The sequence below is a fragment of the Malaclemys terrapin genome, chromosome 3, assembly GCF_027887155.1.
Source record: "Malaclemys terrapin pileata isolate rMalTer1 chromosome 3, rMalTer1.hap1, whole genome shotgun sequence".
In the NCBI taxonomy this organism is placed as follows: Eukaryota; Metazoa; Chordata; order Testudines; family Emydidae; genus Malaclemys; species Malaclemys terrapin.
Genome location: NC_071507.1, coordinates 3,589,209 through 3,613,090, shown reverse-complemented (window position 1 = coordinate 3,613,090; position 23,882 = coordinate 3,589,209). Strand labels below are relative to the sequence as shown.

The window sequence follows — 23,882 nt, the reverse complement described above, 5'->3', positions numbered from 1 at the left end:
TCTTTCTTCTGCTGGCGTGATATGTCGTTTTGTCACATGCGATGAGCTTTTCTCTTCTCGTCAAGCAGGCCCTGAATCTCAGCATCGTTCTCATCAAACCAATCTTGGTGATGGCAGGTGACATAGCCAATGGACTCAGCACATGCTGAGAGAATGGCAGCCTTGAATCTCAGAAATTGTCATCATCATCATCTGCTGTAGGCATAGCGGCAAACTTCTCTTGGAGACACTGCTTAAGTTTCTCCCGAGTCAGGTGGGCTCTGTCTGCAGGTCTGACCTTGCACCAAGCACATGCCGCTCTGCACACGCAGAGTGCGAAGGGAGCCCCCCAGACCAGACTCTCACTTGCAGCTGGCTCTCCTAAACGGGAAGCGCGTGGATGAAAAACCTGTTCACCCTCGGCCAGGGGAGCACAGCCTGTTTGTGGATCAAAGGAAGCCAGCTACAGAGAGTCCAAGCCAAACACCTGGGACCAGAGCTCTCAGGGGCAGGGACGTTTTACCAGGAAGGATGGGAAGCAATGCCACTTGCAGTGTTTCACCCTCCTCCCTTATTCTCTGCCAGTCCCATGCTCCTCCATTCCTCGGGCACTCACCTGCACGGGGGGCATCCCGTTATTGCTCTGCCGGAACTCGCCCTCGTCCCCAGCGCTGATCTCCTCGTAGTCCTCCATCATGCGCACCATCATCCCCGGCTTGAGGCTCTCCTGCACGTACTCCACGTAGCTGCTGCGCCTGGCGAAGTCGGACAAAGTCAAGAACCCGGGGCCCTGCTTTTTGCGCGGGGAGGGCTTTGGTGTGACCAGAGGCACCTGGACGGCGGCGCAGGCGGGAGCCTTGGGCTGGAAGATGGAGCGGACGACCCGCGGCTGCCCCTCCTGCAGGGACAGCAGCTCCATCCTCTGGCTGCGGTCCCAGCCCATCACCCGCACCAGCTCAGAGATGAGATTGGCCATGGCCATGCTGAACTCGAACTCCCGCTGCATGCGGCTCCTCTCCCCGACGTGAGCGTAGGGCACGGCGCAGTCCTGCCGCTCCCCGCCCAGCTCCGTGCTGCTGTTGAGCTTGTCCACGAGAGAGGTGACGCACAGATAGCGCTTCACCAGCGAGAACAGCAGCTTTCCGGGGATCTGCAACAGACACGGCGTCAGAGCCACGGTACGAGAGCTCCCCTCCCACCTCCCTGCCTTGTTCACCTGTCCTCATCGCTACCCACCCCCAACAGGCCCCCACCAGCCTGCCCACCCTGTGCCATCCCTGCCCTCCCCTCCCCCATTCCTAACAGGCCTCTGAGCCAACCCTCCCCCGAACCTCCCCCTGTCCTGCCCACCCTGAGCCAACCCTCCCCCATCCTCGCCACCCTGAGCCAACCCTCCCCACAACTTCCCCCCCATCCTCCCCTCCCTGAGCCAACCCTCCCCTCCCCCATTCCTAACAGGCCTCTTAGCCAATCCTCCCCACAACCTCCCCCCATCCTGCCCACCCTGAGCCAACCTTCCCCTCCCCAATAGGTCTCTGAGCTCTCTCCCGTCACCACACCGTCCATCTCCATACCAGACAGGCTCCAAGCCCCCCGCCCAGTGAAGCCCCCTGCTCCTGTGCCCCTCCCCCCGAGCTAGCCAGCCCTGCGGGTACCTGGGGCAGGTGGATCCCCTCGAAGGACATGCAGTGCTCTTCGGAGGACGTGGTCTCCGCAAACAGCTCCAGGAGGGTGTAGCGACTGTCGAAGTCCATGTGCTGCTCAATGCCGTCCTGCTGGCTCAGGGACAGGAGAACGTAGGCCCGACTCCCTGCAGCAGCGACACACACCAGCTGAGTGCTTTCCCTCCCACCTGCCCCTCAGGAGCGTCTCAATCTTCCCAGCACCCGCACCCTGGCCTCTCTCCATTTCTCCCAGCGTCCCTCAGGAGCGTCTCAATCTTCCCAGCACCCGCACCCTGGCCTCTCTCCATTTCTCCCAGCGCCCCTCAGGAACGTCTCAATCTTCCCAGCACTCGCGCCCTGGCCTCTCTCCATTTCTCCCAGCACCCGCGCCCTGGCCTCTCTCCATTTCTCCCAGCGCCCCTCAGGAGTGTCTCTGCCCCAGAAAGGGGAATCAGCCACACAAAGCCAAACAACACCCCCATGACCACCTATCCCCCTTGGACAACTCAAACCTGACACCTTCCAACCATCACCCGGCCACTAAACAACCAACCAAAATGTGGGGCTATCACTGCACGGGAGAGTTCCCAAGGCCTGCAGTACCCCAGGCTTTTCCCACAGCAAGAGGCCAAGTCCCCGTCTAGGGAGAAGAGTCAATGAGAGCCATGGAGTTTTTTGCCCCCCCCAAGTGAAACAACAAACGAAACAAAAAGCAATCAGCAAAAGCTAGATTGCAGCCATGAACTGGGAGCACCCGCCCACGCTGCCGGTGACCCTGCAAAGTAAAATAAAAAGCTTGTGCTTTTGTTTTGCTGATTTCTGACGGCAAAAGAAGCCTGACCCTTCCGTTCCTCTCTCCCAAAACAGCCTGTCCCCCTCGGGTTTTGCATTAGGGAGCTGGGCCCTGTCAGTTGCGGGACTGACTGGAGAATGAGTGAAATGGGGACTCTCACCAGTCGAGAGAGGAAAACAGCATCACTATTAAAACTCCCGGAAAACATCTCACTTGAATGACGAGGAGCATTGCGAAGACCCCCTCCTGCTAAAGATTCAACGCCCATGCCTCTGAGTTGAGAGAACTCACCCTACACAAGCTCTCAGACACCCAGCAGGTCCTCCGGAAAACTACAAAATGTACACACCTCGTATCGTAAGGAGAAAATAAAACAAGCCACAGAAAACCCCTGGTTTTGGAAAAAGCCCTTTCAGGCCCCGTTTGTCATCAGACACAACCCAAAAGGCACAAGCGCGTTTTTTTAAAACCCTCTGCAGGTGGCCTTGCAGGTGTTGTTGGGATTTTATCACCCTGTATTGATGGGCCCGTAACTTTCTGACCAGTGTCCTTTGGGGCTGCCACGTGCCACGCTTGGCACTTCCTGAGGGTGTGTGTGAAGTCTGAGCACAGCCCCTGCAACTGGCGAAGAAGGGCTCAGAACATGAAGAATGTCTTTGCTCACTAATAACCCAAGACAGCAAAGGCAGTTTACAGATGTGCCCCCTCTTTGTGGGGTCGCCCCTTTGGCGTGGCAGAAAAGTCAGGCTGTTTTAAGCTATCCAGATATCATCTTGGCAGATGTAAGGATTTGAGACGGTCTGATGCAGCACCAGCATTGCTCCCTGCCTGCCCCAAGCGGGGTCTCCACTGCCCCTGGATAGAGCAGGACGGAGGGGGGAATCTCAATTCAAGCACACTGCAAAATCCCCCCCAAGTGGCTAATTAAAGACCCACGCTTGTTTCCACTGATATCAATGGGAGCAGGATTAGATCTGAGGGGTCCGGCGACATCTTACACTGACGGAGCTTGTTACTGAATAAACTCTCACTGAACTGAGCTGAAGGACACCCGTGTGCTTTTCCCCGACTCCATCACTCACTACCCTGGGCCTCTCTGTACCAGGCCCATTCCCTGTCATGCAGTTGCAAGCCCCGGAACAACCTCCTCAAGGCTGTGTCCACTCAGTTCTGTCCCAGCTAGGAGCACAACCACTCCCTGCTGCTAACCGGGCAGCTGCCAGATGGCCTCCCAGACACAGCAGGGAGACACGTACCTGTATATCAAGAGGGCAAGGTTTAGTGGGAGTGGTGGTGTACACAAGCACAACCTGGACAGCTGCTCTACAGAATTTGCATAGCTCTGCACCAATATTTTTTAGCCACAGCCAAGCAGCTCTCATCCCACCACACACGGCCCTGCGCAGTGCCACATCTTCTTATACCCAGTCAGCACGTCAGACTGGAAACTCATTGGGCAGGGAACTCTTCCTGTTTCATTGTCTTTAGAGCATCGGGCACAGCTCTGATGGCGTTTCACAGATCTACTGACCGGCACCGATACGGAGTAGATGGAAGATTGCTCCCCACTATGTTCATTTGCCTTCAGGGACCCCTGGAAGGTGGGGACTGGGATGAAGCAAAAGTGGGAAACCTTGGCTAGTTCTGAAGCATCCCCTTGAAACAGTACCGTCAATACCCGCTAGCATAGTGTCCCTTTGCCAGGCAGGAAGGCAGCAAGAAAATCTGAGCCTGGTCCCCAGGCCTGAATTGCTTTTTGCAAGAGCTAGAACTTGGCATTATGCACAGGATCAGTGGGTGCTGGAGGAAGCATTAGGCACAAAGTGCCAATGGCGTCCTCCTCTGCCACATGACCGTGCCAGGCACCTACCTCTTGTCTGTGCCTATACATTGGTGTCCAGATACCACATCAATGGTGCCTGCCCGCCCTGTGCCTACACCACCTACTACTAGTTCTAGGGCAGGAGAAATGACTCCATCTGGGAAAGGAGCCCTCTCTCTTTTGGGGGGGCTTGGGTGCTAGCAGCAGGCGTTTCTCCTGGACGTACTGCAGCTTGTCTCTGGTAACCCATCAGAGCATGTCTATTTAAACTCCTGCCCTGCGTGTGGAATTTCCATTCAACCGGCTCTGCCCGAGCGTCTCTGGGGAAACACTTGTCTTGTGGCCTAGGAGGTTCCCCTGATCAGTGTAATTCCAGAGCGCTCGGCTCAAAGCCCTCACGTGGCAATAGCCTCTCCTGGGTCTCCTGCTCAGAACCAGACCCCCCGGGAGGATCACCCAGAACCAGGCTGCCCCCCCAGGGAGGATCACCCAGAACCAGACCACCGTGCCCCTCCCCGCCCCCCCCAGGAGGATCACTCAGAACCAGGCTGCCCACCCCCGGGGAGGATCACTCAGAACTAGGAGAAGGGGCTTGTTTTGCTGCTGTGCAGCTTCTTAGGCTCTTATCGCCCCCGAGCCCTGCGTGAGAGGGGCAGTGTCTCTCCACCTGCCTGTTCGGTACTATTACTGTACCCTGGCCAGATCAAACTGCACAGGACCAGACGCTGTCCTCCCACCGGAGCTAGCTGTCTCCTCCTCTTGGCTGGGGGGGTGACAGAGGAACGGGAGAGAGAGAAAGACAGCGACAGGCTGGCTGTGGCGACAAGAACGGGTCCACTTGCCAGGGCTGAGTTCTCGAGGGGCTGCAGCTGGAGATGGGTGAGATAGTATCTCTGAATGGACCAGCTTATTAGCTGTTCTCACGCCCAGAGACAGACCAAATGTGCCACAAAAACTCAAGTCTAAGGAAAGAAGGGGAAGGAAGCCGGGCAAGAGAGGTGAGGAACTCTGTGGGGTGGGAACTCCCCCGTTGCTTGATGCTTTGTTAGGGACACCGGAGCTCTGCGGACCTAGCTGGGGCTGGGTGTGAAGAAAGCTCTGCTGCTTGGTAACGGAGGGCAGGTCTGCACCACTGGAGTGTTTAAGTGAAGACTCTCCTACGCTCCCATCAGTGCAATCCACCTCCCCGAGAGGCGGTAGCTGCCCCACTGACATAGCGCTGTCTACACGGGGGTTAGGGCGGTATAAAGTCGCTCGGGGGGTGGACATAGGTCTGTAGTGTAGACCTGGCCTTAGTCACTGCCAGCAAGAACTGTCCTTGGGGAAATGGAGGCAGGATGAGCCAAAAAATCCTTCCAAGGCAGAGGGGCAGACAGGAAACCACCAGGGCTCTTCCAAGGAGTACACAGAAAATCCATGTCCCTGAGCCACTCGCTAACAAGAGGCTCGGAAATGTTTTTAGCATCATGTTTTAGCTTATCAAATAGGATACAACGGCAAGCGGGAAATGAAGGTTCTGTGCAAGCTCCCAAACTCCACTGGGATTCTCCAAGGAGCACCAGGTAACACAGCGACATGGGCTTCAGAGTCCAGAATGCTGCTGTAGGCTGCCCAGGGCAGCACCGTAGATGGGCATGGGGCCTGGCTGTCCAGTACCCCCAGCAGACGAAAGACGACTGGAACTAAACCCAGGTCTCCCACAGCAGTGCAGTCCCAATGCCTTGTCCTCAGCATCTCACTCTGCTCACTGCTTTGCCTCATTCCTCCCAAGAAATTCTGATGAGTTTGCTGGCCTTGGAAGCATTTGGAGATCAATTACGGGACTTCTCCCTCCCTAGGAGGCACCTTGAAACACATTCAGGCCTCTGAGTTCTACATTCTGCTGGGCAACCTCGAGGTGAGCAAGTCAGGCCCTCAGCAGCCAGTCAGATTCTCAGAGTACTGAGCCCACATACTAGAAACAGTACCCAGCCCCAACTCCTCCCCAGCCACCCAGAAGAGAACAGGGTCCCCGAGAAGATCCTGCTGCCTGGGGGAACCCAGCTCCAATCTTTTCCCCTTCCCAGAGAGCTCCAGGATCCCCCCAGTACAGCTGGGCTTGGCCCAGCCCTTCTCTGGGGCTCCTGCCCAGGAGATCTCACCTGCGTCGTGTGAAGCCAGGGCCCTCAGCATCTTGCCGGCGCTGCGACGGATTTGCTTCTCCTCATTACACAGCATCTTCATCAGCAGGTCCAGGGCCCCGGTCTCCTTGAAGACGCCCGTCAGCGAGCCAATGCTGGCGTAGGCGCTCAGCACGTGGATGGTGTTGAGGATGGAGGACTCCGGGCCCGTGGGCCCGGCCATCTGCCGGCTAGCCCGCTGCACCAGGTTCCTGACGTCAGCCTTCATCTCCAGCAGCGAGGCCTCGTCCAGCGTGACGTCCGGAGGGAACGTGCTGGGCGCCTTCTCCTCCTTCACCCGCTGCCCCTCGGGCTTCCTCTTGCCCAGCAGCGTCGGGCAGTTGGCATACACCTCCTCTGCCGACATCCACATCAGGATGTTCTCCGCTTTGCTCTCCGCCGAAGAGGCATTGGTGCTGCTCCCTGGGCCCTCCTCCAAGCTGAGGATGCTCCAGCGAATCAGGTACTCGGTGTGGCCATCGTGGCCCCGGCGCTGCCGGATCAGCTCCTCGGGGTGGGCCTGCAGCGTGGGCCCCAGGTGCACGAGCAGGTTTCCATTCCTCCTCTCGCCCACCATGACGGGGAATGTCTGTGCAGAGAGAGAGAGGCAGGAGCAGGTTATGATCCACCTAGGAACCCCGGTCGAGAGCTCGGGGAGAGAGCTCTCCAGGGAAGAACCTCTGGGACCCAGCTGGTAGGAGAGGGGACTAGAGATGGAGAGTTCTGCCTGTTCTCCCCCCAGCCCTGCCACCGACCTGCTATGTCACCTTAAGCAAGTCACCATCTCTGTTTTCCCTCCCACACTTGATCTGTCTTGTGTGTTTGGACTGTAAGTTCTTCAGGGCAGAGACAGCCACTCCCTGTGTTTGTACAGCAAATAGCTCAACATTCGCCATCATTCCCCAAGGGGAAAAGTCATTAACAGAATTTCCTAGGTTCAATACACATACAGTAAATGAATCTCACTGAATAAATCAATTCCCACTGACCCAGTCATTCCCTAAACTGCATGCAAACTGTCTGAGTTTTCCTGGTACTGAACAGGAAGGTTCACCAGAGCCAGACCTCACATCGAGGCAAGTACCATGGACATGATACCTTGGCACATGTGGACCAAGAAACTCAATTTGCTTTTCTATTGCCATTTCTGCATTTCAAGCGCCTCTCTGGCTTGCAGCCTTATTTATGGCTGGGGGCCAGCGGCCAGCCTGTGAGAGGAAACTTCCTATCAGTATGAACAGATAGGACATGCGCTGTGCGTAGCACTGTTCTCAAAGATCCTGGGGACCAGACTGCATGTAAAGCACCAATCTCTGTACTATTCATGATGCTGGGTTACATTCATTAAAACGGAGAGAGTGACTAATGGAGTCCATGTGGCAGACAGTGGGGAGGAATGAATAGATGCTGCCTGAATCATTTACCCACATGGCCAAGGGAGCTGGTAATAAGGAGAAACATTGTGCACCTTAGCTGGATCTGGATCAGTTCTCTGAGTCATTGTCTACAAGCAAACATCACACAAGGAAACGATCATCCTTCCTACAACTCGAGGGAGGCCTCTGCATGCAAAGGAGGGCTATACTGAGATGCAGAGGGAGGGCACATCCAGACCTAAATCCTGTAGCATGGTCCCTGGATTCCACAGCACCCTGGTACAACAGAGCTGGGATTCTGTGGGTGCTTCCTCTGAATTAAACAGTGGATGCCATTATGTAGTCTATACATATATTGTTGTAGCCAGGGCCAGGATCTCCTTGTGCCACATACTGTATAAATACAGAACAAAAAGAAGGTGCTAGCCCCAAACAGCTTACATAGACTAGAAACCGAATGAAACAGGGAAAGAAATAGCACACAACAGCTCCCGCGTCATTTACTCTGATCTTCCATTGCACTCCCTTCACTGGCCTCATATTTTCACCGTTCATAATGTGCCACCGAGTTTTGTGATCACAAAAGCTGTCAGGTGAAGCGGGAGGTTTTGGCAACTGGGTAGGAAACAGCTGGGGCTTTAGGCACCTCGACAGGCATTTTAGGATTGTGTGGTGAGTTCAATAGCTGAGTGGTTTTACTCAAGTTCTCAGCAGCGAAATAGTCAATACACCTCTACCCCGATATAACGCTGTCCTCGGGAGCCCAAAAATCTTACCGCGTTATATTGAACTTGCTTTGATCCGCCGGAGTGTGCAGCACCGCCCCCCCCTCCCCCGGCGGAGCGCTGCTTTACCGCGTTATAGCCGAATTCGCGTTATATCGGGGTAGAGGTGTACCATGAGGTTTCAGAGTAATGTCACAGTGAGATGAATGGGGCAACTCCTCAGGCGGTCTATGGACTCAAACCACTGCACTGGTTACACGCAGTTCACATTTGCAAGGAAGTCTTCACAAACACACGGCGACTCTTATTTTAATGAACGCTTAGGTGCGGACTCTGCAGCTGGGAATAGCACAACTCCACGCTGCTGCAGCATTCAGCAAGCACGCCGGCCTCACCCCTCTTCCAAGCGCCCCCAGCTCGCTGGACTCTCCAACCAATTTGATACCTTCCCCTCCAAGCCCACTACCAATTCGCTCCCACCCCCTGCTTTAGCCACCTGTCCCTATTACCAGGCACCTCCCCGCTCCTGAAATACCCTTAGTTCACTGATCAGCGACAGGCCCTCCAGCGTGCTCCAGACACGGCCCTAGGGAGCCCACCGAACCCCCTGATGGGCACCAGAGAGAGGTTCAAAGACCCAGCCGGCCCCCTGCCCCCGAGCTGGGCATCTGGGCAGGGAGCTGCAGCCTGTAAGGGTGTCTCTGCGTGTGGACACGGGCTAGAATGGGTGTTGCACAATGATCCTGCCACGGCTCTTGCCGTCACCCCCGGCAGTGCCAGCCCCAGCCCAGCCCCTCGGGCTCGGCCCCCTCGCCCGCCCCTCCGGCCAGGAGAGTTCCCTTCCCGCGGGGCGGTCACAGACACCCCTCGGGCCAGCTCCAGCCCTGTGCCCCCGGCCCGGCCCGGCCGCCCCAGCTCTGCCCTCCCGCCCGGGGCGGCCCCGTCACAGACACCCCTCGGGCCAGCCCCTCCCGGCCCGGCCACTCGCCGCCCCCCTGCCGCCGCTGCAGCGCCCCGGCTCCCCCGCCCCGCCCCGCCCCGCCTCCTGCTGGGCCCTGCGGGGGCTCCGTGCGCCCGGCGAGACCCCGCCCCCGGGCCGCAGCCCAGACCCCTCCCGGCCCGGACACTCCGGAGCGCGCGGCCCCGCCCCCAGCACCCCGCCGCCGTCCCGAGCCCGGCACCTGGCCAGTCAGCGCCGCGCTCCCGTCCTCGCCTCGGCCGCGCTCCGCTTCCGGGTACGGCGGCGCATGCGCGGCGCGAGCCTCGCTTACGGGTCGGAGCTGGGGGACGGCCGAACGACGGCGCGCATGCGCCGCAGAACTGAGGCGTTTGGGTAGCCGGGGCAGCTGCTGGGGGGGGGGCGATGGGCTGGTCCCCCCCCTGCCTGCAGGGCGCGGCGCGTGCCAGCCCCGCCCGGGACTGTGAGCTGCGCGTGTGCCTGCAGCTGCAGAGAAACCTCCGCCCCAGCCCGCCCCACACAGCCCCCCAGCATTTCCCGTGCAGCCCCCCAGCATTTCCCACACAGCCCCCCCAGCATTTCCCGTGCAGCCCCCAATCCTGCCCACAGCCCCCAGCCTGCCCCACACAGCCCCCCAACATTTCCCGTGCAGCCCCCAGTCTTCCCCACACGGCCCCCCAGCATTTCCCACGCAGCCCCCTAGCCTTCCTCACCCAGCCCCCCAACATTTCCCGTGCAGCCCCAATCCTCCCTACAGCCCACAGCCTTCCTCATACAGCCCCCCAGCATTTCCCGCGCAGCCCCCAATCCTTCCCACAGCACCCCACCATTTCCCGTGGAGCCCCCAATCCTCCACACAGCCCCCAGTCTTCCTCACACAGCCCCCCAGCATTTCCCACGCAGCTCCCACCCTTTCCCATGCAGCCCCCAATCCTCCCCACAGCCCCCAGTCTTCCTCACACAGCCCCCACCATTTCCCGTGCAGCCCCCAATCCTCCCCATGCAGCCCCCCACCATTTCCCACGCTGCCCCCAATCCTCCCCACGCAGCCTCCCGGCATTTCCCGCGCCGCCCCCAATCCTCCCCACGCAGCCCTCCGGCATTTCCCGTGCAGCCCCCAGTCTTCCCCAGACACTCTTCCCCCCCCTCCCCCCCAATTACCATAGTCATTCATTTTTGTAGCAGGGGACCTGGAACAATTTGTACAGTGCGGGTGCTGAGAGCCATTGAACCAAACTGTAAACCCTGTCTATGATGGAAACCACTTCAAGCCAGGGGGTGCAGCAGCCACCCCCCAACACCCTTTGTTCCAGCACCTATGCTTTGTAGTGTTTCAGAGAATCTGTGTCAGCTGGAAAGCTTGTCTCTCTCCCCAGCAGAAGTTGGTCCAATAAAATATATTCCCTCCCCACCACCTTTCTAATATCGTGGGACCGACCCGTCTACAACAGCACTGCATGCAAAGAATCCCTTATCAGTGTTCTGCACAGGGCTAGGAGTGCAGAAAGCCTCATAGCAAATCCCAGAGACACAGCTGCGATTCTGACTGCCTGAATTGGCCTGTCTTTTTTTGGTATGCCCCTGTAACTGCATTTCCCGCCTTTACATTGTTTACTTTTCAACTGTTTTTATTACTTTTAGCACTTCGTCATTGACCTGTGTTAACATGGTGCAGCTAGGTGGCATTGTGCTGTTTCATGTATAGTTTAATAGTCTGTAATCATTGAAATATTAATAGTTGCTGGGAACTTCAAGAGCCACGTTGAGACCTGGAACCCCCACGCACCTACACCGCATACAAGCCTTCCGCGGTCACCCCTACTGTAACATTCCTGTATTGCAATATCACCACCTCGTTTGTAATTGTCAATGGCTGCTCCTTGTTATGAACAAAAGAAAAAACGTTTATTCTGTGGGCTCACAGGAGTTAAAGATTGACTGTAACTAGGTGTTTTGAAATCCCACTGGATGCCTAAATACATACCTTTCAAAAACACCTGGCCTTAAGGGCACAAAGTTGTACTGTAAATTTTACTAAATACAGATACTCAACCCCAAGATAGACTGACAAGGTCAAGCATTCAAAAATCATTAGTTATTCACCCCAAAGTCATTACATGACAAACATTGGGTTTTTTTAATTTGCTCTGTTAGTTTCTGAGCCTTTAGGGTATACTAGCTTCAGCCCTCCCAAAGAATCCTATACCTAAAATGCTTGTACATTCCTGTAACATTCAATTTGACCTTTCAGTATCATGTGATTTTCCCCCTCTCCTACCCCCTTTTGTAATTGAAAATGTATTCAAAATCCTTATTTCTGTAAGTCATCCCCCATCCTGCAAACACTGAAGAATACAGTTCACACTCCAACAGGCCTGGATGGGGGCTGAGCTGAGCTCCCTGGGGTCCCTGATTCAGGGGAGTGTAACACAACCGTAAATAGGGAACGGGTGGAAAGTTGTTGAACAACAGCTTCTGAAAGTGTCATGCTGTTCCAGGGGCACTTGGGAGACCTTGCTCTTCAGAGAGGCTATTGACGAGATCTGACACAGGTTAATGGCCTATTCTCCACTTCCAATCCTCTACCTGGGCCCTGGCCTGTCCAGCTCTGTCCCCTCCGTTTCCCCATCCTGAAAAAACTACCCTTAACCTTCCTTGTCTCTCCACCTACCCCACTGTCTCCCTCCACTCTCTGGCCTCACAGAGGACTGGCCATTCCCTTCCTCCTCTCTATTTACACTTGGACCTAGCCAATGCGGTCTCCACCGGAACTGCTCTCCCTGAAATCTCCAGAGACGTGTCCAAATCTCAGAGCCTGCAATTTGTCCTCATCCTCCTTGACTTCTCCACTACCCTTGATTGCTCTCTATGATTCTATCTACCCCTTGATTTTCACACCCTCTTTCCTGGTTTTCATCTTACCTCTGTGACCAGTCCTTGTGTCTCTTTTGTCCACTCCTCTTCTAGGGGTTCCTCAGGGCTCTAAATAGAATCCATCCCATCTAGCTACCCAGTGAGATGTCTTGCATTCCTCACTGTAGCGTGCAAGCCCATCCAAACAGCAATCTTTTCCTAATGAACAAAATAATTCTACACACCCAGTTAGAAACAGACCTAAAAATCTAGCGCACATACATAATATAACCTTAACTTTCACAGACGAGCTCTGAGCCACAGTCTTTACATGAAAGTAGCCATTGTTAGCATTGTGACTCTAGTTGTATCTGTTAGCATGCTGAGAAAGTGTGTGTGTAATCACCGTGCCCCAAGCCCTGCTCAGGAATTCGTTTTAGTTCTCCACCCAGAGAACAGCAGGGTGCCGTGGTAGTGATTGCTATATTAGTTACCTTATGCTTTTCCGTTACAATTCTACAGACTGTTTTTTGAGACCTCTAGTTCCTCCATGATATGCAGCAGGACTCCATAGTTCAGCAAGAGGGATGTACTGGGGTCAGGGAAATGCCTTTTGCTGGCCCCATGTCAATCTGTTCAGATCTGGCAATTAGGAGCAGTTGGAAATTGTCATTTCCCATCTGCAATTTGCTGACTGCAGCCTGCTGTCAATAACCCTGAACATTCAATGAGTACTGCACAAGCACCACCCCACCTGTCTCTCTTCCAGCCAGGACACGGACAAAATGGCTCCTCAGCCACTTAGCTAGCCGTGGGGGTCAGGGAAGATGCACCAGATGGGGGACTACAATTTCACAGCTGTCTTCTGACCGCATTGATAATTATTTATTCAGGAACTTTCCTACTGAGTGGTCTTGGCCTAGCGTAAACCTGAGGTCACATCCGTGGCTCGTATCCCTCACACCTGGCCACGCTGGGAACAGAACCCAGGTGTTTAATATGGGAGACTCAACCACTTAGCTGTGGCAGCTTCTTTCTGAAAGGCAGTGTGGCTACAGATTCAGCTATGCTGTCTTTACTCCCGTTTCAGTGTGCTACACACTCCCATGGCTGGGCCACAGAGCACAAGAGCCTACACCCACCAGCAGCTACAACGGTGGGAGAGATAGCTCAGTGGTTTGAGTATTAGCCTGCTAAACCCAGGGTTGTGAGTTCAGTCCTTGAGGGGGCCTCTTAGGGATCTGGGGCAAAATCAGTACTTGGTCCTGCTAGTGAAGGCAGGGGGCTGGACTTGGTGACCTTTCAAGGTCCCTTCCAGTTCTAGGAGATGGGATATCTCCATTAATTAGAAAAAATAAAACTAATCTTTCAACTCACGTGGGCAGGGTCTGTGCTGCCATACTGAAGGGGTTGGGTTTAATCAGGACCATGGTGGAGTGAGGGCATTAGAGTTTCTTTTAAAAGACCCTTGGAAATTATATACAAAAGACTCCTCTGTTCAGAATGTAGAGCAAAACCCAGCACTCAAAAGTCAGGAAATGCCAAATTTACAACTCTGCCCTATAGTGACTTCATGGCAGGAAAAAACCTAGTGTCTCTCTAAAAATCAGTTTAGTCTAAGACAGTGGTTCTCAAACTGGGGGTCAGGACCCCTCAGGGGGCTGCGAGATTACATGGGGAGGGTTGCGAGCTGTCACCCTCCACCTCAAACCCCTCTTTGCCTCCAGCATTTATAATGATGTTAAATATATAAAAAGTGTTTTTAATTTATAAGGGGGGGGGTCACACTAAGAGGCTTGCTGTGTGAAAGGGGGAACGAGTACAAAAGTTTGAGAACCACTGGTCTAAGCCGTCACCTCCGTCACTAAAAAGCTTAGTCACAATGAGAGTTATGGAAGGGCCTGACTTGGGGGCAGAGTCAAGGTTGTTTGGGTGCCTCCATGGTGCTTTCCCAGAGCATTACAAGTTTGGATTTCTTTCAACTGCAGCCTCATGTCTGAATTTCCTGGGTGCGTGGCACTTGGGTTAGCAAGAATTACAGCCTCCTGGTAAGGTTTTTTTTTTTTTTTTTAAACTCTCAAGTTACTAATACTCCCAGCCTTCACTCCATTTCAAGGAGGCTGTGGGTCTTGGAACTTCCTTGCTTTGTTAATTATTAAAAATTCCCCACAAGCCCTTCCCAAGACGCCCCAATGCATGCTCCCAAGGACATTGCCAAGGATTTGAAGATCTGCTCTATCAACACTAAACCTTTCTCCCAAATGTTCACTTGTCAGGTCAGGTGCAGCGGAGCCGGTGGGAGAGGCTGGTATTGAATCTGCAGTTGTCTGATTGGCTTTCAGAAGACTGCGTTAGCAAGTCAGCCTTTGCCATCTGGCCTGGGCACCCAGTTTGTTTCTTTAACTTATAATCAAGCCATTTCGGCTCGTGTGAAATCACTTACAACTAGGAGTGACATACACCAGGCATGTCTCAGCCCCTCCGGCCCTCCCGAGTTGGTCTCCTTAAGCACCCGGTGCCTAGAAGCAGACTCACGACCACCCAATCTGTGCACAAATGATACATTTATTGAAAGAGTATTTTTTAATACAAAAGAAAGCTCTGTACATAGTACTGTGATTACGTCCACATCCTTCCAGAAAGCCCTGGAAACGTTTTAAAAAAACAAAACAAAAAACCACAACCACCACACACACGGACGCACGCACGCACACACACAACCAAGCACACGCTCGCACACACACACAAACCCAAAACAATCAATAAAAGGAACTAAAAAGGTCACCACACAATAAATGCCATTTCATCCCTGATACACAAGTGTTCTGACAAGTCCGCACTTTAAATAAAATGCAGCATTAGCGTTTAACCTGCATTTCCTTTGGAGGGGAGGGGGAGAACTTCCTGACGCTGCACGGGGGCTTTAATCAACTCATTCCAGCTCTGGCCAGGGGGTCAGTTTCACAGCGTCAGCCTGAGAAAAGCAGGGGGGAAAGGCCAGACAACAGCTCCAGACCCCTCCCTGCCCTGAGCTGACTCCTGGTTAGCAACACGAGGGGGAAAGTGCTGCCCGGAAAAGTGGCTCTGTTGCACAGGGAGACCTGGGCATATCGTCCTGAGCCATGGCTGGGCTCTAACCCTCACCCCGCCTTACGCGGCCCCACAACGGGTCAGCTGCTGCTTGGAGCCGGGAGCTGCGCAGACAGAGGAGCAGAGAGCCTGGCTCGGAGGAGACTCCGGGGAGCTCCCCAGGGCTGAGGAACGACGTCCACGCTCCCAAGGGGACCCGCCCAGCTCCCCAGGGAACAGCACAAGGAGAGGGCTGGCGAGAGGCCGAACCCTCTCCTCAAAGCAGCAGAGGTGGGGAAAGCCATGTCTGTGTGCGTTACCGAGAGGGGTGTGAAGGGCAGAGAACGGCCCCGGGGGGACAGGAGAGCCAGCAGCCTGAAACGCCGGCATCTCGCCTGCCCACGGCCGGGCGCTGGCCTCTTGCCCAGCTCAGGAAGAATTAAGGCTTCGCAGGGACATTGGAAACTTCTCCCAACGTGGTCTCAAAACACACTGCTGGAGGCACTTGTTTCCCAGACTGACAGCCGCTTTAGGGAGTGGGGTGCCAGGGGCAGAGGCCCCATTAGGCCCTGTCCCCTTCTCGGCTCTGAGGGCGCCCTTCCAATTCCAGCCGACACCAGACAGGGCCCTGGAGCCTCGCGCCAGCCTCTCCCCCTTCCCACCACACAGCAGGAGGGAGCAGAGGCCGGACTCCCTGCCTCCATCCCAGCAGGAGCCAGCCCCTCCCTGCTCTCCGGGGGCCGGGTTGCCCGCCACGCAGGCCAACCCAGACTGGCCCAAGGGACGCAGACACGCTCCGAACCGGCAGGAACGGCTGAGCTGCCCCAGTTCAATTCCTAGCACCTGTGGGCACGTCGGGGCGGGCAGCTTAAACGCTAATGCTGGAGGAACCATGTCCAAGGTTACAATACAAATTAAAAAGCAAGGCCCCTTCCTGTCCCTACCCCCCCGCCCCCCACCGTGGTACAAACCCCATGAAAACTGTACAGGAGCCAGACTTTAATTCCTTTGAGAATTACATAAATACTGAGTTTAACACTTAGAAAAATAAAGTCTTTTTTTTTTTTCAAGGCTTCTCGTCTTTAATTTAAAAAAGTTACAGTAGCTGCTTCGTTCCCTAAGGAGTCAGCAGCCTCCTCTCTCCCCCAAGAGCCGCTCACTGCACCCTACGTTCTCCTCTCCCCAGCAGGACAGGACGCTCCTTCTGAGCGGAGCCGTCCACACGACCAAAGCGCCTCCCGAGGTCAGCACTGTCCCTCGGGGGTGCCCCACCGCCCCTCCCAGGTGCCTGAAGGAATCCGCGCCGCCCCCCTTTCGCCTCCTGGGCCAGGCTGTGCGGCAGCTCCGGGGCCCTGTCGTTTTTCCCTTGAACGTTTCAGTTGGTTCCTCCACCTCATGTTGAAATGGTGCTTTGGAAAGCACTAACCATGGCAGGAACTGTGCCCAGATGCAGACAGCGCCCCCGGCAGGAGCCAGGCAGCACTGCGATGCACAGAGAGCAACCCTGCCGCCACATACCTGCGTCTTCCCAGCCCCGGCACCTGAACGAGAGCACAGGGTGGCCCCTGGAGCGTCCCATGGAGATGATTTATGTCCATGGGCTGCAGGCTCTCTGAGAAGCGCAGGGACCCACGCCCAGGTTACCTTGCTCCCAGGCAGCTCGCTAGTGTCCGGGGGGCACAAAAGCAACTGCTTTGGCCAGGCGGAATAAGAGACATTTATCATGGGAAATGCAAACCACCATTTACTTCCAGCTCGGCTCCTCTCAGCATCAACCCCACGCAGCGCCCCCTGGCCCCGCTCCTCATGGACGGTGCTGGGACAGCGTCACAGCTCCCCAGGGACACCCGTCAGCCCAAGGAGGCATTGCACGGGGCCGGTGGGGCTGTAGGGACTGCGCCAGGAGCTCGCTTTGCTGTGTCCCAGCAGTGCCAGGGCTACAGGCGAGGGCAGCATCTCGCCCACGGTGCTGCACTATCGCTGCTGGGGGGCTGCTTTCTGCCACAGGGCCTGGCACCTGTGCTGCCACCTGGGCAGGAGCAGGTCCTGTCCAGCCCACCCTGCCAGCAGGAGAGCAGCTGGGGAGGAGCTGATGCCCTGGCAGGGGAGCAGACTCAGCCTGGGATGCCCCCCGGAGCAGCTTGCCGGCTGCAGGAGGGAGCCATGCTGAAGGCACGCTGCCTGGACCCGCTCTACCCCTCCCTGGCACATGGGCAGAGGGGTGAGAACTGGACCTGGGAAGAGAGCTCCTTCGGTGGGGGCTGTTCCTGTCGCTTTACTGGGCCTGTGCCCTGCTCGGGGCGAATACTCCTGGCAAACAGCAGCTGGAGCCGCCGGGCTGTTTACGGACCTGGCGGGGGAGCCCTGCCCTCGAGGGCTGAGTTTCTTTGGCTGCCATGAGAAAAACCCAGGAAACGCAGCGTCCCAACGCAGCCCGGCCCTGGCTCAGCTCCACCCCGCGCCCCGTGTGTGCGTGCGTGTGTGTGAAGGAAACGTGAAAAGGCAACAATAAATAAGTGATGCAGTCCGTACGAGAGGGAATCGCTGCCGATCCCGGCGCCGGCGAGACGCTCCGCAGCCCACGGGCCAGGGACGGCACCCGGCTGGCAGCAGCTGCCGCAGTTCCCGGGCCGGGGCACCACAGGGCCTCTCAGTCACTCTTAGCGCCGTGGGACGTGTCCAAGTTCACCACCTGCAGCTCTGTCAAGTTGCTGCTGCTGCCGGACTGCTGGCCAATGACAGCCATCTGGAGAAAGAAGGGAGAAGAGAGCACCGGGGAGCATCATGCGGCCACCCCAGGGTGCAGCCAGGGACCTGGGGTACGGGCCCACCCAGAGAGCCACCCATTGCACGGGGGGCCAATGCCAGGCCTCCCCATCCACAGAGCAATGCTTCGGGGCTCGGAGGGTGCGCTGTTAACAGCAGGGAGAAGGAGCAGCTCACCCACCCGTGCTGCCAACAAGCGGCCCAGGCTCTGGTCCTGTCCCATCTGTGGCCTAGCACCTAGACTACTGCCGTCTCCCCTACAGGCTGGGGGCGCCACAGACCAGAGGCTGACTGTGTTCAGAGCACCTCCCTTCCCAGGGTCAGAGCTCACTGGGCACAGTGCCTGGGACAACCCCCGTTACCAGTGACCCCTGGGGATCTCTGCGGCCAGGGGGAGGGGCAGCGGCCTGCACACATCCGCAGGGCTGGTGTGGGGGAGAGGCCGGATGGGTGGCGTGGGCGAGATACCCACCAAACTGCTCTGTGCCTACCTGGTGAAGCTGGACGGCTGAGACCGGAATCTGAACAGTGCCCGATGGGGCTGTCAGGAACACCTGGGGGACCGCACCTGCCACACAGAGTCAGCGCTTAGATCCTCCGCCCCGGGACGCCGCCACGGCAGGCCGGGCCCCAGGGAACGCGCCCCGGGGAACACCGCGGCGGAGCAGGCCGGGCCCCAGGGAACGCCGCGGCGGAGCGGGCCGTGTTAAACACCTGCCATAGAGCCTTTGAGAGGTGGTTCGGCCATGCGCACTGGCTGCGTCACCCCGATCCGCACCAGACCAAGTGGCCACAATGCGCAGCGCCGGCTCACCAGGGCTTACTGCTGCTCTCCATCGCCAAGGCAGCACAAAGGAGCCAGTGTCCATCCCAAGTCACCTGTGCTCCCCGAAACTGTCTTCCCCTCCTGTTTCTCACCTCCCCCCACGTACACCCCCAAATCCCCCATCCTGTTCCCCATGTCAACTGTGCACCCTCCCTAAATCCCCTTCCTACCCCCAAATGCACTCCCCAATCCCCCTTCCTTCTGCCCCAACCCACACCCCCAAAATGCCCCTCCTGTCCCATTGCGCGCATCCCCCAAGTCTCCCTGCCCCCCCCATGTACTCCCCAAATCCCGCTCCCCCATGTTCCCACTCACACCTCCCGTCCCTGGCGAGCAGGTCTGGGGCAATGGGTCGGTTTTGACGTCATCTCTTAGGGCCGAGGGTCAGTTTTTGCTGGTGCTCCGCTTGCCTGAATGCTTCACCCAGCCCCACTCAACAGCTGCCCTCTTTCAAAATGGCTGCTCTCCCCCACCCTTCTCAATGGCCCTGGGGTGACAGATGGCTCTAGGCACATCCAGCCCCCACTGCTGGGGAAGAGGGTGACCCCCCTGCTGCCAGCAGGCAGAGAGGATCATCCGGAGATGGTTGGGGGTGGGGGCCGGACATGGGGGCGGGGGCCGGATGCACTGGGGGGGGGGGGGGGGAAAACCATGCACAAGGGAAGTCTGGCGCACCATGGGGAGCAGCCCTCTTACCCTGATCCTGGACCTGTCCGTGGGAGACCTGCATTGCCGAGGATGCCTGGGAGAAGGCATTGAGGACGGTCAGCCCCCCGTCTGTCAGGCCTGAGGTGGGCGCATACATCACGGCGTGAGGGCTGGGGTACATCATGTGGCCTCCCACTGTGGTTGGCACAGATGAAGTCATGATCGTCGCTGGCAGTGTCACTGGCAGGAAAACAGAGCAAGTGCTAGTCAGAGGAGCGGGAGGGGCTTCCCCAGGAAGAGCACGACCTGCAGCCCCCCTGCACTGCCCCTCCACAGCACTCCTTAGGCAGGACAAGCACTGCACCCCCAGAGCCTCCGCTGGCCCCACGTCCCCTGCCCTGCATCCCTGGAGTAGCCGGCCCATGAGGATTCATGCCCAGCTGGGATTTGCCTGCATTAGATTTTGGGGATTTCTAAGAGACTTCACAAGCTGCTCCTGCTGTCGCCCCCAAGCAGAGGGCAGGTTGGCTGGGTGCATCAGCCAGGCGTTCCCAGGCTGGGATTTCTTCTATGTGGGACCTTAGCTCGGCGTTTGCGGGTTTGGGGATCCTGGATTCCAGGGCCAGGAGGGCCCATTGGGGTCACCTTGTCTGACCCCCTGGAGAGCACAGGCCAGACACCGGCCCCCAATCATTCCCGGAGCAGAGCTCTTAGAAAAACAGCCAAACTTGATTGAGGAATTGCCCGCGATGGGGAATCCAGCACGACCCTGGGTGAGTCGTTCGCCTCATTTCCAGTGTGAATGTGTCTGGCTTCAACTTCCAGCCACTGGATCACGTTAGACCTTTGTCTGCTAGACTGAAGAGCCCATTATTAAATGTTTGTTCCCGGTGAAGACTCTTGTAGATTGTCCTCAAATCACCCCTTAACCTTCTCTTTAAGCTAAACAGATCGAGCTCCTTGAGTCTATCACTCTAGGGCAGGTTTTCTAACCCTTTCATCGTCCTCGTGGCTCTTCTCTGAGCCCTCTCCAATTGATCAACATCCTTCTTGATCTGTGGGCACCAGAACCGGACACAGGATCCCAGCAGTGGTCACACCAGTGCCAGACAGAGATAAAACAACCCCTCTGCTCCTACGCAGGATCCCCGTTGATGTATCCCAGGCTCCCGTTGGCGATTTTGGCCAGACCGTCACACAGGGAACTCATGTTCAGTTGATTACCCACCACAACCCCCGCATCTTTTTCAAGAGTCGCAGCTTCCCAGGATAGAGGCCCCTATCCTGTAAGCATGGCTACATTCTTTGTTCCCAGAGAGATGCATTTACAATTAGCCATATTAAAACATATAGTTTGCTTGCGCCCAGCTTACCAAACTATCCAGATCACTCTGAGTCAGAGACCTCTCTCCATTATTTACCCATCCCCCAAGTTGTGTGTTATCTGCAGACTATCGGGGATGATTTTATGTTTTCTTCCAGGTCATGGATAAAAATGTTAAATAGCCTAGGGCCAAGAACCAATCCCTGTGGGGCCCATTGGAAACACACCCGCTCGATGAGTCCCTGTTTACAGGTATTTCTGTGACCTATCAGTTGGCCAGTTTTTAAATCCATATCATGTAGGCCATGTTAATTTTATATCATTCTAGTTTTGTAAGCAAAATGCCATTTGATACCAGGTCAAGCCCCTGACAGAAGTCAATGTATATTATGACAACATGACTACATTTATCAAACTTGAAAGCTCATTTAAAAAAAAAAAAAAAAAAAAAAAAAAGGTATCAAGTTAGTTTGACAGGATCCACCTTCCATAACCCACGCTGATTTGCATTAAATTACACTACCCTCCTTTAGTTCTTTATTAATCAAGTCCCGTATCAGAGGCTCCATTATAGGGTGACCAGACAGCAAATGTGAAAAATCTGGATGGGGGGTGGGGGTGGTAAATAGGAGCCTATATAAGAAAAAGACCCAAAAATCGGGACTGTCCCTATAAAAATCGGCACATCTGGTCAGCCTACTTCATTATCTTGCTTGGGATCGATGGGAGGCTGGCAGGCCTATAATTATCTGGGTCATCCCATTCACCTATTTAAAACTGGCACAATGTTAGCTTTCTTCCAGTCTTCTGGAAATTTCCCAGGGCTCCAAGACTTATTGGAAATCAACATTAATGGTCCAGCAAGCTTCTCTGCCAGCTCTTTTAAAACTCTTGAATGCAAGTTATCTGGACCCGGTGATTTCAAAATGTTTTGACTTTAGTAGTTTCTATTTAATACCTCCAGAGATTCTAGTGAAATGGAAAGTATGTTATCCCTATATGATGAGACTAGATCATCTGTTTATTCCCCAAATACTGAACAGCAATATTTATTGAGAACTTCTGGCTTTTCTGTGTTATTTTTTGATAATTGTACCATTTCCATTGTCAGGATTCTTTTTGTTCCTAATATATTTTAAAAACTCCATATTGTCCTTATATCTGCTACAGATTTCTCCGTGTCCCTTTGCTTCCCTTACCCATTTTCTACAATTCCTAATTTCTGATTTATAGAAATTTCTATCAACTTCCCCTTTCTTCCATTTCTTTTTCATATGAATAAAATTTAGTGATGTTGCACTCCATTTGTTTTATGGAAATATGCTTATGACTGTAAATATGATACAACTGGAATATGATTTATGCAAAAGGTCTCTTTGTAAGTTATCATTACAAAGGCTATAACCTACTGAATATATTCATCCTATTTGTATGCATGTATCATTCTTGTATCTAAAGCTAGAAAGATGAAGTACAACTCTGAGGTCCTATTGTAATTATGCAAAATGTGGACCATTAATGGGGGTTTAGAATCTTGATGGCTCCCAGTGACTAGGACAATTGGTGGTAAATGGTTTATTTACCTGCAAGCCTTCATATGTGTGGGTCAACCAGGAAGCATGGAGACTAGGGGTCTTACAGTGACATGTGACCATGTCACAGGATACTAGAATCCATCTTAATCCTTGTACTTTTCCACTGATGAGGCGGGGGTGGGGACAAACAGTCAAAAGATCCCCACCTTGGGCCAAAACCATTAAAGGGAGTGGAGCAGGACAAAAGGGGCTGCCAATCATGAGAAAGCCCCTGCTTACCACCTGAGATGTCTGCTGGAACGAACAAGGACTGTACCAGGGAAAGGATTGGGCACAGACTAGGAAGGTGTCTAGTCTGTGAAAGAAGTTTGTTGGAACATCTCTGAGGGTGTGATCAGTTTCTTAATGCATTAGGCTTAGACTTGCATGTTTTTACTTTAGTTTGCTTGGTGATTTACTTTGTTCCGTCTGTTACTACTTAAAACCACTTAAATTCTACTTTTTATACTTAATAAAATCACTTTTGTTTATTAATAAACCCAGAGTAAGTGATTACTACATGGGGGAGCAAACAGCTGTGCATCTCTATCAGTGTTATAGACGGCGAACAATTTACCCTGTATAAGCTTTATACAGAGTAAAGCGGATTTATTTGGGGTTTGGATCCCATTGGAAACTGGATGTCTGGGTGCTGGAGAGGTAACCTGCGGAGCTGTTTTTAAAGTCTGCAGCTTTGGGGGTGTGGCCCAAACCCTGGGTCCGTGTTGCAGCAGGCTGGCGTGTCTGGCTCAACAAGACAGGATTCTGGAGTCCCACACTGGCAGGGAAAACTGGCTCAGAGGTATTTTCAGCACATCAGGTGACTGTCCCAAGGGGATCTCTCTGACCGAACCTGTCACAATATACTTTTTAACAGCTGCCTTCATTTCCATCCAAGTCATATCAGTTTTTCAACCAGTCCGGCCCTCTTCTCCGATTGGGGGAAAAATGGTTAATCGCCGTCTTGTAACTGTTGTTCTTCGAGATGTGTTGTTCATGTCCAGTCCAATCAGATGTGTGCGTGCCGCGTGCACAACAGCCGGAAGATTTTTCCCCTAGCAGCATCCGTCGGGTGGGTCTGGGCACCCCCGTTGTCGTGCCTTCATGGCCCTGCCGACCTGCCACCCCTTCAGTTCCTTCTTGCTGGCTACGCCAACAGAGGAGTAGAAGGGTGGGTATTGGAATGGGCATGAACACCACAGCTCGAAGAACAGTTACGAGAAGATGAGTAACCGCTTTTTCTTCAAGTCCTTGTTCATGTCAATTCCAACCAGGTGACTCCCGAGCCTAAATTCAGGAGGTGGGTCGGAGTCATCCACTGACTGGACCACTGACTGGACCACTGC

The 23,882-nt window shown here is 54.8% G+C and overlaps 2 protein-coding genes across 2 annotated transcripts in view; both read right to left on the bottom strand.

Moving 5' to 3' along the window:
- The window catches only part of LOC128834044 (cullin-9-like), a 63,105-nt gene extending 53,335 nt beyond the window's left edge, over nt 1-9,770 (bottom strand). Inside the window, exons 1-4 of the mRNA XM_054022474.1 lie at nt 9,700-9,770; nt 6,400-7,006; nt 1,635-1,789; nt 596-1,129 (exon numbers count right to left, since the gene is read on the bottom strand). Coding sequence (XP_053878449.1) covers nt 596-1,129; nt 1,635-1,789; nt 6,400-6,994 — 1,284 coding nt within the window. The 5' untranslated portion in view covers nt 6,995-7,006; nt 9,700-9,770. The remainder of the gene's footprint in view (nt 1-595; nt 1,130-1,634; nt 1,790-6,399; nt 7,007-9,699) is intronic.
- A 5,104-nt stretch (nt 9,771-14,874) lies between these two features.
- SRF (serum response factor) overlaps nt 14,875-23,882 on the bottom strand; it is a 32,728-nt gene continuing 23,720 nt past the window's right edge. The window contains exons 6-8 of the mRNA XM_054022334.1: nt 19,687-19,878; nt 18,656-18,732; nt 14,875-18,144 (exon numbers count right to left, since the gene is read on the bottom strand). Of these exons, the coding sequence (XP_053878309.1) occupies nt 18,049-18,144; nt 18,656-18,732; nt 19,687-19,878 (365 nt within the window). The 3' untranslated portion in view covers nt 14,875-18,048. The remainder of the gene's footprint in view (nt 18,145-18,655; nt 18,733-19,686; nt 19,879-23,882) is intronic.